The sequence below is a fragment of the Beta vulgaris genome, chromosome 3 (assembly GCF_026745355.1).
Source record: "Beta vulgaris subsp. vulgaris cultivar EL10 chromosome 3, EL10.2, whole genome shotgun sequence".
Lineage (NCBI taxonomy): Eukaryota > Viridiplantae > Streptophyta > Magnoliopsida > Caryophyllales > Amaranthaceae > Beta > Beta vulgaris.
Window position 1 is genome coordinate 19,189,988 of NC_079204.1, and position 15,224 is coordinate 19,205,211.

The following is a 15,224-nucleotide window of genomic DNA, read 5'->3' on the forward strand; positions in this document are numbered from 1 at the left end:
ATCTGAGCATCTCTCTTCTTCTAGCTCTGCTAAAAGAAGGAAGGGGATGGTTGAAGCAGATTCAGCCAGTTCTGAGCTGAAGAGGAGCAGACCGTAAGTTGTTGTGTTGTTTTGTGTCCATACCATCTTTTTAAATTATGAATTTAAGTTGTTGGAATGTTAGAGGTTCGAGAAGGCCTCTTATTGTGGAAGAAGTAAAATCATTTTGTTCATTAAATAAAATCAGCATGATGATGCTGTGTGAAACTAAGGTATCCACCCCTCCTTCTGAAGGGTGGGTGCGTCACTGTGGTTTCACCTATCATGATTACATTCCTTCGGTTGGACTAGCAGGTGGTATGGTTTTTTTGTGGAAAGATGTTCCTTGTAACCCGTTTAAAGTATCTAATATTATCAAATCTTCTCGTTTTTGGGCATGTAATATTATGATTATGGCACTCGATTTTAGTTTTACTATTGTTTTTATTTATGCACCTCCGAATTATAATCTGAAGCAAGTTTTTTGGGATGAACTAATTAGTTTCCTTAATTCTATTAATGGACCTTTTGTTGTTATGGGAGATTTTAATGAACTGAGTTCCCCACAAGATAAACAAGGAGGAGCCCCATTTTCTTTTACACGTCTTATGTATATGACCACCTTATTTGCCGAAGTAGATTGTGTAGAACTTCCTTTCCAAGGAAATCCGTATACTTGGCGTAGATCTAGGGATAGTACTAGTAACTTGTTTGAAAGGCTAGACAAGGGCATTGCATCGCTTTCCTGGATGAATATGTTCCCAGGTGTAAAAGTACAACACCATTCCTTTACATCTTCAGATCACTGCCCCATTTCTATACAATTACAAATTCCTAATACTATTAAATCCCCCCCCTTTAAGTTTGATAAGCTGTGGACTTCACGCAAAGACTTTGATGTAGTAGTACAAAAGGCTTGGTCTTCACAATTTATAGGTTCTAATATGTTTTGTTTACTTAAGAAATGTAAGCTCCTTAAAGCTTGTGCTAAAAAATGGGTTAACACTCGTTTTGGTAATGTTGATCGACAAGTAAAAACAGTTGAAGGAAAATTAAACCAAATTCAACTCCAAATTGTGGCAAGGGGAGTCACTCCATTACTTGATAAGCAACAAGAGCTACTATTACGTAAACACCATAAATTACTGGAATTCCAAAGTGAGTATTGGAAGGTGAGGGCTAAATCTAATAACCTAAAGCTGGGTGATGCGAATACAAAATATTATCATGCTTGTGCTTCTATTAGACGCAATCGTAATCTTATTACTTCAATTTTGGATCCTGCGAATAATGCCATAACGCACCCAAAAAGGATAGAAGAATGCTTCACTAATGCTTTTAGAACCAGATTTCAGGCGAATCCAACTTGTTTTTTTAATTTGCAATCAGATTTCTCCCTTCTTCATCGAATAGTTTCGGATCAGGATAATATTTCTTTATGTGCGGAAGTAACAAAGGAAGAGATTAAAGAAGCCTTATTTGATTTAGCACCTGATAAAGCACCTGGGCCTGATGGTTTTACCCCCTATTTTTTCCAAAAATATTGGTCGTTGGTAGGTAATTCGATAGTTAGGGCAATTAAGGCTTTTTTCCACTCTGGTAAGATTCTTAAGGAAGTAAATCATACGTTTATCACATTAATCCCTAAAATAGATAACCCTGCAAATCCAAACCATTTTAGGCCTATTAGCCTTTGCTCTACCATATATAAGATTATTTCAAAATTAATGGCTAATAGATTGAAAGTAGTACTGGGCAGAATCATTCATCCTTTACAGGGAGCTTTTGTCCCTGAAAGATTAATTCAAGATAATATTCTTTTGGCTCATGAAGTTTTTCATTCTTTTAAAAATAAGAAGGGTCGGGAGGGATGGCTAGCCATAAGCTTGACATGGAAAAAGCTTATGATCGATTGGAATGGGAATTCATTTTTGAAACATTTCGAAAATTGGGTTTTTGTGAAAAATGGATTACTGGCTAAGACAATGTATAACTACTGTTCTTTTTCAGTACTTGTTAATGGTATTCCAGGGGAGATGTTCTACCCTTCTAGGGGTAAGACAAGGCGATCCCCTATCGCCATATATTTTTATATTATGTGCTGAAATTCTTGCCCGACTTTTGTTTCAAGCTAGCTCAACTGAAGAAAGATTAGTAGGTGTCACTTTGGGACATTCTCGAGTCAATATTCCTTTCCTAACTTTTGCTGACGACACCATGATTTTTGCGAAAGCTAGACCTGAGAGTTGTAGAGCTATAAAAGAAATACTAAACAAATATTGTTTGATGTCAGGCCAATTAGTTAACTTCCATAAATCGGCTTTTCAGTGCTCTACTACCCTCCAGAGCTTTTAAGTGAATTTCAAGCTATTCTTCAAATGGATAATTCTCTCTCTTTAGGAAATTATTTAGGTTGTCCAATTATTTCTGGAAAAGTCAAAAACTCTACGTTTGGCTCGATTCAGGAGAAGGTTACTAATCAACTTTCAAAATGGAGGGCCAATTCTCTTTCCCAAGCAGGTAGGACGGTTTTAATTCAGTCTAATCTAGCCACTAAGGCTAATTTTCAAATGCAAAGCTTCTCCCTCCCCCCCTCTATTCTTTCTTCCTTAGACAAATCTTATCGGAATTTCCTTTGGAATAAACCTGCTGACTCTAAATCTCCTAATTTGATTGGATGGGATAAAGTTTGTCAACCTAAAATTTATGGGGGGTTGGGTGTCCGTAAAGCTCGTATTAACAATCAAGCCCTTCAAATGAAACTTCTCTGGAAAATTATTAGAATGCCTGAAAACTTATGGGTTAAGCTAGTAAGACATAAGTATTTGAAGCTTGAGAGCTTATTTTCCTATAAAGTCAAGGCTAATGTCTCGTGGCAATGGCGAAAATTGATGCAATTGAGAGCGCCTTTCAGGCAAGGGCTGAGATGGTCTTTAGGGAACGGAAAAGATATCTCTTTTTGGTTTGATATTTGGGCATTTAAAGGCCCGCTGGCTTCATTTCATGAGCCAACTCCAGGCACGGAGTCTTTCACGGTTGGTCACTTTCTTCTTGATCATGGTCAGTGGAATCTGAATTTACTTGCCCAAGTTGTCCCAGCTTCGGTTGTTAATGTTTCTAAGATGTTTGTCCCGGCTAATGATGTTTCTGACAAGGTATTTTGGGCCCTTACGCAGATGGTGATTATTCGGTTAAGTCTGGCGTTGCTTTATTACAAGGGTATGGTTTTAACCTCCTCCCAAGGTTCCCTACAGGTGGATTTGGCAACGGATATCCCCCTAAAATTAAGTTTTTCTTTGGAAGATTTGTCAGAATGGGCTCCCACAACGAAAGATTAGAGTATAGCCATGTTTTTGTTCCGCTGGAGTGTGCTTTTTGTAATTTTCATGCAGAATCTGACCATCATTTGTTCTTAGATTGCCCCTTTGGTCAAGATATTCAAGAAGTGCTTTCTCAGTTGGGAATTATTATTCTCTCTTCCCGATCCCGCTTCTTCTCACTCGTTCATAGACTATGTTTGTTCTCTAAATGCTCGGTGTTCCAAACCGCAAGTGCGGAATATAGCTATTTTCTGGTGGTTCATCTGGTATGCTAGGAATCAAATCATTTTTCGTCAAGAGTCTTTAACTCCTCGCTCTATAGGGGAAATGATTATTGCCTTTATTGGGAGGTGGGATAAGGTGGGACTGGGTAAGAAGGGGGGGGAGTGTAGCTTTGCTTCCCCAGGTGCTGCTCGGATAGCTAAAAGGAAGGATGTTGCTTGGGTTCGTCCCCCTTCTAATTTTGCTAAACTCAATTTTGATGGTTCGGTTCTGGAAAGTGGGTCAGCGGCTTTCGGTTTTGTTTTAAGAGATGTAGAAGGGAAGGTGCTCCTTAGTGGAGCCAATGTTATTCCTCACAACTCTTCGATTCTGGTTGCTGAAGCTTGGGGGCTGAGGGAAGGTATTCGGGGGGCTTTATTTATGGGCATCAATAACATTCATATTGAAGGGGATAATCTATCGGTTATTCAAGCAATTAAAAGGGTGTGGAAGATTCCTTGGTCAATTTTTAATATAATTCAGGACGCGAATCTGGATTTGCATAGATTTGAAGTTGTTGATATTCATCATGTTTTTAGGGAGGCCAACTGTGCTGCTGACTGGATGGCCCATCATGGGCATTCTATCCCCTCTTACTTATTATTTTGACTCTTTGGATCCTACTTTTTCCACAATCATCCGTAAGGATGCTTTAGGGTGGCCCGTCTCCTGGGTTCCTCCCTAGTTTTCTTTCTGGCTAAAAAAAAAAAAAAAAAAAAAAAAAATCAATCTACTTCTTCAGGTAATTGCTACTGTAGTCAACATAGCCAATTGAAACATAGCACTACATTGTTTTTGGTGGTCTATAACATGCACGCATTCTCTCCATTCTCTAATCATTATTCCCTTAAATATTTTCACAGCTTTTAATTTACACTAACTAGTTATTAGGCCCGGGCTATGCCCCGGGTAAGAAAATTTTTATTTATTAATATTGTACTTTGATATGATAGCACTAAATACAACTTGGTCTAGTGGTTAAAACTTTAGTACACGAACTTGAGGTCATGGGATCAAAGCCTATACTATGCAATTTCTAATTTTTTTAGTGTACATGGATTACATGAACTAAAACTCCCTAGGGAGAGCGCCACGTAGCACCGTTCCTGGTTTACGCACGCCTTTTAATATATTAGTATAGATTATTAGGTCCGGGCTATGCTCCAGGTAAGAAATAATTTCATTTATTAATATAATACTTTATGATAATAACACTAAATACAACCAGTCTAGTAGTTAAAACTTTAGTATATGTACTCAAGGTCTCGGGATCAAACCCTATACCATGCAATTTCTTAATTTTTTTATTGTACGTGGATTACATTAAAACTCCCTAGGGAAAGCGCCGCGTGGCACAATTTTTTTGTTTTCGCACACCTTTTAATATATTTGTATAGATATATTCTAATACCAAAATCTATGATATATGTTCAAATCCCATTTACCTTAAGTATAAGACTTGTGGCAATGGCGTCCGAAATACAAGTTTGAATTTTGTCTACATTATTACGCTTAATGGTAAAAAAAAAACTACAAACATTAAAATTTTAAAAAACTACTATATTAAAACGAATGGGTTTTATTTATAGGGTTTTTCTATTGTAACATCTTCTACACATTACCCCCAACTTCTTTTTTCTTTTCACTAATTTTTCAGTTAATATCTTATTTCCAGTTTTTAGAAGGCAAATAAAATTTTCAATTTTAGAAGGGTTAGAGTACAAGTGTAATATTTTTGTTTGAAAATTTCCCTCCTAATCTAAAGAAGTGAAAATTAAGAAAATAGAGGAATATTAAACATGGACTTAATGCAGGAGCACAAGTACAATATATAACAAATAGAAATCTCAATGAGATAACTTGAAAGAAAAAAAACGTTCGAGGTATAACATAGAAAACACTAAAATGCAAGGATACTCTATAGTTATCCAAACAAATCTAATAAAAATCCATACGATAATATTAACAATGAATATTATGTGATCGAGTGCACAAACTTTATTTTGAGGCCATTCATTTTCAACTAACACTGTCACTCTTTAAGTCAAGTGGGTCAATTTTTAAAATTCGAAAGATATCACTTTTAAACAAAGAGTAATTTTCACGCTCAAATGAGTCACTTCTAGTTCTCTATCCATTTCACCACTTTAAAAAAGAGAAATAAACTGTTGGAAGAATTAAAAAAAAGTATCGTCAACTTCTCTATATATTTGACCACTTTATAAAAGTACATGTAATTCTTTTACTCTAGCATTTTGAGCATCTATCTTCTCTATTGTTTTCTCATCGTTTAGCAGATTATTGCCTTCTTTTCTATTTCTTTAAAAATAAATTTCAATGTTTTTTAATTGTTGTACTCCTTGACCATTGTTGTGTTGATGTTTGCAACTCTATCTTCTCTATTGTTTCTCGAGCATTATATAGCAGAGAATTTTTTTTCCTATTTTTTCAAGAAGTTTTCTTTCTATGTTTAGTTCGTTGTACTCATTGACCATTATTGTGTTGATTTTTGCAATTAATTCTACCTTCTTCATTGTTTCCTTTATCATCGATTTTTCTTTTTATGCAATTCTATTTTTTTCTATCTTCTTTCAAAATTTGTTATACTTAATACTTACCACTAGTATGTATGGCTATAATTATTGTTATACTTGATTTCTAAAAATGAAGAAAGTAACAATATAATAACACTACGAAATTACATGTAATTTGTTAGAAAAAGTATAAAAAAAACATAATAATTTTGATTTGATTTCTAATCCCAGAAAGATTCAAACCAAACAATAGGCATTAAGAATCAAGTTCTAACTCTATACCACCTTGGTTTAATTCATGATTTTAAAGTTTAACCCTATACTTCCTTTGTTCTTTTTATCTTTTTCACTTGGAATCTTGACATTATTCATTTGTAATTTTTTTCAATTTATAAGAAAAAAATATAGCAATATGGGGTCTTGTTTGATTCGTCTCAATTATTACTTTATTGATATTCAACCTTTACAATTTTTTTAAATATATAATAAAAGATATTTAAATTAAAAAAGTGCATCGGGAGACGGACATAGAAAAGTGAGAAGGATGAAAAAAAGAGTACCACCTTGCAAATCAAACGCCTCCCAAGGAGGTTTGGATAAACGAAAATTAGAATTTGATTTTGAATGAATAACCCATCAAAATATTATATTATGTAAATTGAAAATAACTTTTGCTACATAATTCGAAATATTATTTTTTTTGTACTATTGAAGATTATTCATTTATGATATAGTTCTATAACTTATGAAATAGAGTGTGCCACATAGGATTGTCATGTCATTAATTTTTACATTAAATCTTTTAAAAAAATAGAATTCGACATATATTTTTTAACTTTTTAAAAAATAGAATTGTACAAATATATAAGGAGTTTTGGATAAATGAATTTTCATTTTAATAACATTATCTTGGACAATTGTACTCACCTTATGATTCTCCTACCAGATTTATCTTACTTGAATCACTTATAGAATGGAACTTTGAAGCCGATTTAGATTTGGATTTTTGAAGTACTTATTGTCACACATAATCACATATAAATCTAATTCTACCACATAAAGAAATTACATGTGCATCACACACGTTTCAAAAGCTAGTATTAAATATTAATATACATGGCCTTGTGGTAAAGAGAGGTTTGGGGCAAAATTAGAGATTTGAACTTATATTGGAGGATTTGACTAGTCAATCCTCTAAATGTTTAGTAAAGAGAGGTTTCAATTAGCTTTTTGAGCCCAAAAAAACTCTTTTTGAAAAAGCTAAGTTGAGGAGCTTTTTGACAGGAAAGATTTGGAAATGAATAGATCAGTTACATTTATGTAAGTTGCTACCTGTTTTTTTTACATTAATAAATAATACAATTATGTAGCAATTAACTATCATCTACTTTCCCAACAAAAAATAACTATCATCTACTTAGGAAACACTTTTATACTTACAATTAATACAAATAGCTAGTCAAATCAGGTAATTTAAATTGAGAGTAATTAATGGTCAAAGTTCAACCTCGAACATCGTACGTGCCTTATATTTTAAAATGGAGGAAATATTTTTCATGTTGTTCATAATTCGAAATATAGAAATCGAAAATTTAGAATTTTGGTAATCAAAAACTGAATTGGAGAAGTCAAACAGTTTGCATTGAACATCATTGGAAGTAGTGAAATTGATAGAAGATTTATGAATTTAAGCAGTAGGTTTTTTCTTTTGATAAATGTGGATTGAAGCACGCAGTAGCTATTGAAGCAGTTATGAAGTTTGACAACAGGAATATGGAAAAATATATGCAGCAATTAGAGAAACTGATCATAGTTAACTTATTTTTGGGCCCCTCAAGATCGTGGGCCCTGGGCGGCGGCACTCCCCGTCTACTCTAAGAACCGGGCATGATGAAATCAGGTAATATAATCAACTATCAACTCATACAACCAGTTAACAAACTACCCACTAATGGCTATACAGGACCATAATGTCATGATCAAAGTAGACAAATTCCAAGAATTTTTTCCTTGAATAATGCAAAAGTGGGTTTTAATTCCAGAAATATGCCCAAAAAAAAAAAAAATTCCCTGCGTACCGTCCACGTATGACGACACGTGAGAAACTGTTTTTTTTTTTGTTTTTGCCCACGTAAACTGTTACTCACAGTAGCAGTTTATATATATAAACCACTACCCTGAGTAGCGGTTTACCTAGGCAAAAATGCTTAGCACCAAATTCCATCCAACAACACCAAGTTTTCATTAATGAACCGCTACTTGAAGTAGCGGTTTATATCACTCAGCGCCAAGCTATGGACTGGGGCTTCAGGGACCAATAACGGCTACTTTAAGTAGCGGCCAGTGGCGGATCCAGCGTGGGTTCAGTGGGTTCAACTGAACCCACATGGATCCGGGAAAAAATCGGGCAAAACTGGAAAAATAAGGAAAATAATGTTAGGGTATATATTAAGCGCGCGGAGTATTTCAGTGTATAGTATTGTGTTCCAGTGGTAGAGTCCGCGTGCTATTTTTTAGTCCTTGCGTTCAAGGTCACGGGTTCGATCTACTCTTCTTGAAGTTCGCTTCATTGTTGCTTTTTCTTTCCTTTTTCCTTATCCTTAATTACTACAAGTCTAATTGTCTATAGCTTATGTTTTATTCTTAGTAGAACCTGTGATATATTTACAAGTATTCTATAGCTTATGTTTTATATCTTAGTAGAACCTGTGATATATTTACAAGTATTCTATTTCATTTATTCAGTCCGTCCTTTATTAATTACCTCTCCTTTATCTTTGTAAATATATCACCACCTATTAAATATTATACGTCAAAACTCAAAAGGTATTGAGTTGAGGTTAGTTTCCATTCTCTTCTCAGTTTTCTTGCTTAAGGAATCAAATAATCATACACTAACTATATAATTACTTGACATTCACTGCTCATATACTTACGTGATATGTAATGAAATGTGTGTTAATATTTATAAAAAAATTATAGGTGCATTTTATAAACTAAATGTGCGAATATTAACATTTGACATGGAAGAATTTATACATCAATTCTGAACAAAAATCATGACAAAGCTCATTATCACCCAAACTAAAATACGAAGAGCATATTAGTGTTGAATTTGTTGTTAGTTGTCATTTTAGATTTCATTTGTGCTAGTTTCTATATTATTTCTTTTTTTTTCATCGTTTCATATCATAGATATGTAATTACTTTCAACACTTGGTTGGTAGTGGATTTAAAGAAAATTGTTGTAATAATTGATGCTCAATCCGTAGTTCATTTTATAATGACTTTGTATTAAGATAATGATAGTTTTTTGTTATACAAAAATTTATTTTGTTATTTTTGTAACGATATAATTAAGAATGGAACCTCCGCTACGTACAATTGTTGAAAGTTTCCCTATTCATTAAAAAAAATACAGCTCTAGACAGGCCCGTCTCGAACTATATAGAGGCCCTGTGCGATCTCGTATTTGAAGAATTCAATAATGTAATAGCTCATCCACACCACATAATCATATTATGAAAAAAAAGTAGTCTAAATAAGTAGATAATCTTTTTCTTTTTACTACTTGAACTTTCTCTATTTTGGGGCCCTCACAATAAAGAGGCCCTGTTCCATGGAACATGTTGAACATGCTAAAAGCCGCCCCCTGGCTCTAGATAGTAAAACGTAATTCGAAACTTATGTTTGAACTACTCCGAACCCACGTGGCTCAAATCCTGGATCCGCCACTGGTAGCGGCTTATAAGGGTAAACCGCTATTCGTAGTAGCGGTTTTACTTAAGTAAAAAATTAAAAATTTCTCGCGTGCCATCCTACGTGAATGGTATGTATGGAATTTTTTTTTTTGGCATATTTCTGAAATTAAAATCTACTTTTGCATTATTTAAGGAAAAAATTCGAAATTCTAACTCAAAAATTGATTGTATTTCAAACTTTCAACACTCTTTCTACTCGTTTTGGAATACGAATATCCGTGGGAGTTGGTACTAGTCTCTAATATTCAAAAATAAAATTAGTTATTCCGTTGCTACCTTAATCAGAAAGGAAAGTCGGGGTACTTTCTACTTTGCCATACATCTTAGAGGAATTGCGGTTTTTGCTTCCATTATTGTCACAGAGAGAGAATCAAATAAAAATGGGAGTTTTCTCCAATAAAATTTCAAGGGATACCCTTAAGGCCGGAGATCACATCTATTCTTGGAGGAACGCCTATCTCTACTCCCATCATGGTCTTTTTCTCCTCTCTCTCTCTCCTCTTTTTTTTTTTTTTGGGCTTATTTTGATCGCTTAACATCTCTAATTAAAGCAATGTAACCCCAATTTTGAGAATCCAATTTTGAGAACCCAATTTGATCATTTTTTTAGTTATGAATTGGGCAAAAGTAGAAATTTGGTGTTTTGTGAATATTACTGTGTGTTTCTAATTAAAGCAATGTAATCCCAATTTTGTGAACCCAATTTGATAAATTTCTAAGTAATGAATTGGCAAAAGTAGAAATTTGGTCGTTTATGAATACTACTGTGTATGTTTTTTTTTTGGGGGAAATTGGATTGTGATGATCTCTTTCTAATTTTGGGTTGGATTTTCTAGAGTTTTGTGATGAAAATCCGGTCACTAAAAGCTATTTTTAGCAATATTTTTGCTTATAAATAACTTGGAAGTCCCTGATATGGTAGATTAGGAGTTTAAAGAAATTTGGGTGCTTGAATAGTTAAAATAAACTCTTTCTCACAACATTAAGGGTTTTGATGGAATTTTGCTGTTTGTTAGATTTTGATTTTATTAGTGGACAAAGATTTTGTTGAGAGTGCTTGATATTGGGTAATGAAAGTTTCTAGCATAGTTTTGTTTATTGAGCATCAAATTACTGCTGATTAGAAGTATTAACTTGTGCGACTGAACTAGATTTTGGACCTTGGTGATGCTTTGGGATGTGGTTTGACAACAACTATACAATGTTTATCATATACCCGGGTGTACCGTGAGTGTGTGATACTCAAGGCTTTGCTCATTTCTCATTTGAAACCTCCAAATGAGCAAAATTCGCACAATTGGGAGAGATTCAAATGAGCAAAGAAAAGCTTCTAGTTACCATGCACATGGTATACTGGGGTTGTACAATGAATGCTATCCAATAGCTATTACCTTATTAGCCTTGTTGATAAAGTGGGAGTCTTTTTTTTTTTTTTGACTGGGATAAAGTGGGAGTCTTAATATATATGTATTGATATTTTTGATGTAGGGTTGTCCTTTTGAGTAATGGACCATATATCGGGATAAAGCCGATACGTTTGTGTGGGCATAAGCATTAAGCAAGTAGAAGAACCTTATATACCTGTACAATAAATCATATATTAAGGTGGTCTATTTTCTGCAATCATCTGCAGAGGAATGCGGTTCTAAATTTAGTCTTATCAGTTGCTTCATAATAGGACTAGTATCTGGGATGGTAGATAGAATTAAAATTGTGCAGTTATGGTCAAAATAATTGACAAGTCTTCAACCAAAAACAAATCAAATTAACTTCTAAAAAATTATGGTATGAATGCTGAGTATTACTTTGTCATTTTGTCAAAGTCAATTTGCTCCTACTTTACATACATGGTCTCTTCTTGTAGAAGGGTCAAGCCAATTCAAGCAAGTGGTTCAAGACCATTAGCTTAACCCATTGATACCCGGAACGTGGTATGTGGCCACGTTCCACGTTCCAGGGGACGAGTCTCAGAATGTGGTACGTAGTACGTGGTACGTGGTCTAGAAGTCCATTTGGTTTACTCTAGAGGCTGCGTTCCGCGTTCCCGTTTTCGTACCACGTTCCTGAACGTTTTGCGTTCCAGGTAACAATGGTTTAACCTTAAACCATATTACTGATGTTCAAACTTGAGACATCTTTTAAGCTTGATGGTGTGTGCTGATGTCATGTAGTTAGTTAGGGAATCATCTGTACTTGAGCCGGCTGTGAGATATATTTATAAAAAAAAAAAGAGAGAGAATTGTGTAATGGCATTATGATAAATGAAATGAAGCAATGTAATCCTCTTTGCTCTTTAAACTGAAAGCTCCAGATGGTATGCTTTACTGACAAAACTAATCACCTGCCAATTCTGTTATATGTTTCTCCAAAACTATCATGATGTTCGTTCCCGTGGAGTTACATTTTAGCTGTCATGAGGATATAGAAAAAGTGAGCCACTGGTTCAGGTGTCTGAAATAATTATGTTGCTGTCCTTTCTTGAATGTTCAAAAGAACTACTGAATACTCTTCGTCGTACTTGTTAACTTTAAAGCTATGGTTTCATCAAGGGTTAGTCTATGCACCAAAGTGAGAGACCTTGGAGTAGACATGAAAGTGAAACCTAATGTGTATGCTTAAGGTAAATAATGGCTGTCACGTGCTTTTGCTAAGTTTACTCTTAACCACTGTATTACTTTAGGATAGCAGATAATGTAACTCCTCACAACTCCAATAAGTTATAAATTTGAGGTGAAATCAAACTTGATTTGCATGCTGTACATCAATAATACATAGGTTTTTCTTGCAACCTTGCTCTGATGATTAACTTCATATTTTGGCCTTTGTGGCCCATTAATGATTTGATTTTCACTACTTTCATCAATAATTGTTCTCCCATAACTTGGAAGTGCTTACAGAGCTTTGGTCTAACTTGTGGCAGGCATATATGCTGGCGATGGCAAAGTGATTCACTTTACCAGAGGACCAGGCCAGGAAATAGGCACTGGAACTTTTCTGGACAATGTCATCTTCAGCTCATCCCCTTCCTCAGATCATGCAAAGTGTCCATGCCCTGTATGCGGTGACCAATCCAAACTTAGTGGTGTCATTTCATCCTGCCTTGATTGTTTCCTTTGGGAGGGCGAGCTTTATCTCTTTGAGTACGGGGTCTCGCACATTTTCTTCCTTGCAAAGGCACGTGGTGGGACCTGCACGCTCGCGCCTGCGGACCCACCAGAAGACGCTGTTTCTCGAGCTTCTTTTCTTCTAGAGAAAGGGTTTGGTGGCTACAACATCTTCAAGAACAACTGTGAGGATTTTGCCATTTATTGCAAGACGGGTTTGCTTGTTGTAACAGACATCAGTGTGGGGCGAAGTGGACAAGCCACAGCCTTTGTAGCGGCTCTGAGCGCAGTCGTTTCTTCTCCACTTCGGTTCTTGACCACTAGCTTCCCTGGATTAACAGCTGTGGGATGTGGCATGTATTGTGTTAGCAGGGTTGTCTCTGACATTGGAATGAGGCGTGATGTGATGAAGGTCCCCGTCGAGAGGCTTGTTGGCCGCATTGACTTAGACCAGCCAGCTAAACAAGAGAAGCTTGTTAACCACATTGACTTAGACCAGCCAGCTGAGACTGTTACTACTGAACAAGAGAGGCTCGTTGCCCGCGTCGACTTAGACCAGCTAGCTAAGACCGCTACTTGTAAACAAGATTAGTATTTATTGAGCGTCCATTATATACCCCAAGTGCACGGGGCAGTCTCTTACATATTCTTGCTCACATGCTTCGCAACAGGAGTATGCGTGCTTTTTCATGGGAGATGGTGCAAGTAATCCTAGGTACACCTGGGTGTAATCTGGACACTCGTATTTGTCTGTCTTTGTTGATGGCAGCTTGTTGATGCTTTGATTTCTGATTGTCAGGTTATTGTTCTCATTTCCTTTTTGTTGTTGTGGAATTATCATGTATTGGCTTTATCTAAATACGTCTGTTTTATCGGAAATGTAATATTTCATGTCACATCTGACTGTTGGTGATTTAAACTCCTGGGCGAGTAATTGTTGTAAATACTGAACAAAAGCTTCTCAACACAAGCCTCACCTGAGTCACCTCTGCTCCACTAGAAATCTAGTTCAATATGTACATATGTCATGTCAACTAACAAAACTAAATTGGCTTGTAACAAGATTTGAACCCATGACATCTTGCTATTACATAGAGCATAGTTACCCTCTTAACCAACTTTTAATCATGCTTTAAATATCCATATTATTATATATGTTCATTTTAAATGTTGAGTTTTCTTTATTATATTCTAATGTGAAAAAATACATATCCAATTCGGAAAAAAATTACCACCCGGGGTAATGCTCGGGCAAGACACTAGTTTTTTTCTTTACAATATGCTGATATTTTTCCTACACCTACAAGTGGAACTTGAGTAACATAAATCACGGCGAATTAAACAGACTTGAATGTAAACAGGAGATACTTGACATGTCTTATTTTATTCCTATTCCTCGCTCGCCGATTGTATTTAGAGCTGTCGAAGCTTGCTAGTTGAATAAGTTTGTCGATTCTGAGCATGTTAGGCATTAACTTTTGACGTACAGGTTTGTGCGTGGTTGAATACAATGAAACCACCAATTCTAAGTTATGAGCTAAGTAGAGCTTTGGGAGAATTTAATGAGTTGGGGTAGTGTTCCCAGGAAGCTATAGTGCTAGCTGTGGGTGGTTAGTGGATAGGACTTTAGGAGGGGAAATGCCTAATGTAGAACTATTTCATACGAAAATTGCATAGAATAGTGGCAGTTTGGTAAATAAGTGGAAAGTTGGGTAGGACGGTGACATATGGTTACTGTTGTGACTCTAAGTCAATGTAATTTTGATGATGATAAACAATCTATGCTATAACATTGATGTTGGTAACAGTGATCTAAGAAAGCCATCAAGACTGGATGTTCATGAAAGATCAAGAACTTGAAGATATTGAAGCTCAGGTCTAGTTATGCTCTTAGTCATGTTTATGCAATGTAATTAATGTATTGGAACTTTGTGCTAAACTTTATGCTAAATTAGAAATGTGAAATTAGGATGGTTACAAAAAACGTTTTATAAAGACTTTCGGATAAAAAAGGTGTATAAAAACTGATTTAAAGAACACGTTCTTTAAAAGAATTTTGAAAACAAAAGGATGTTTAATAAGAAAAATAGAAAAGAGAAAAGAACAAAGGAAAACTAATCATTAGATAAGACGTTTTTGATAAAGATTGTTTAGAAAAATTGATTACTAGTTAGGATATGGAAAATTCTTATTTTACAAGGATTGATAAAATCAACTTTTATAAAA

The 15,224-nt window shown here is 35.1% G+C and overlaps 1 protein-coding gene across 1 annotated transcript; it reads left to right on the forward strand.

Moving 5' to 3' along the window:
• Positions 1-10,154: 10,154 nt before the first annotated feature.
• On the forward strand, positions 10,155-13,894 carry LOC104906984 (hypothetical protein). The gene is made up of 2 exons (XM_010695833.4): positions 10,155-10,368; positions 12,815-13,894. The coding sequence occupies exons 1-2, from the start codon at positions 10,275-10,277 to the stop codon at positions 13,588-13,590; spliced, it is 870 nt and encodes a 289-aa protein (XP_010694135.1). The 5' UTR covers positions 10,155-10,274; the 3' UTR covers positions 13,591-13,894.
• The last annotated feature ends 1,330 nt before the right edge of the window (positions 13,895-15,224 follow it).

Bases quoted from the DNA above. Each gene is read 5' to 3' on its own strand.
- LOC104906984 (XM_010695833.4), top strand. From the start codon at position 10,275: ATGGGAGTTTTCTCCAATAAAATTTCAAGGGATACCCTTAAGGCCGGA. The intron at 10,369-12,814 runs GTCTTTTTCTCC...AACTTGTGGCAG, and splicing joins CTATCTCTACTCCCATCATG to GCATATATGCTGGCGATGGC.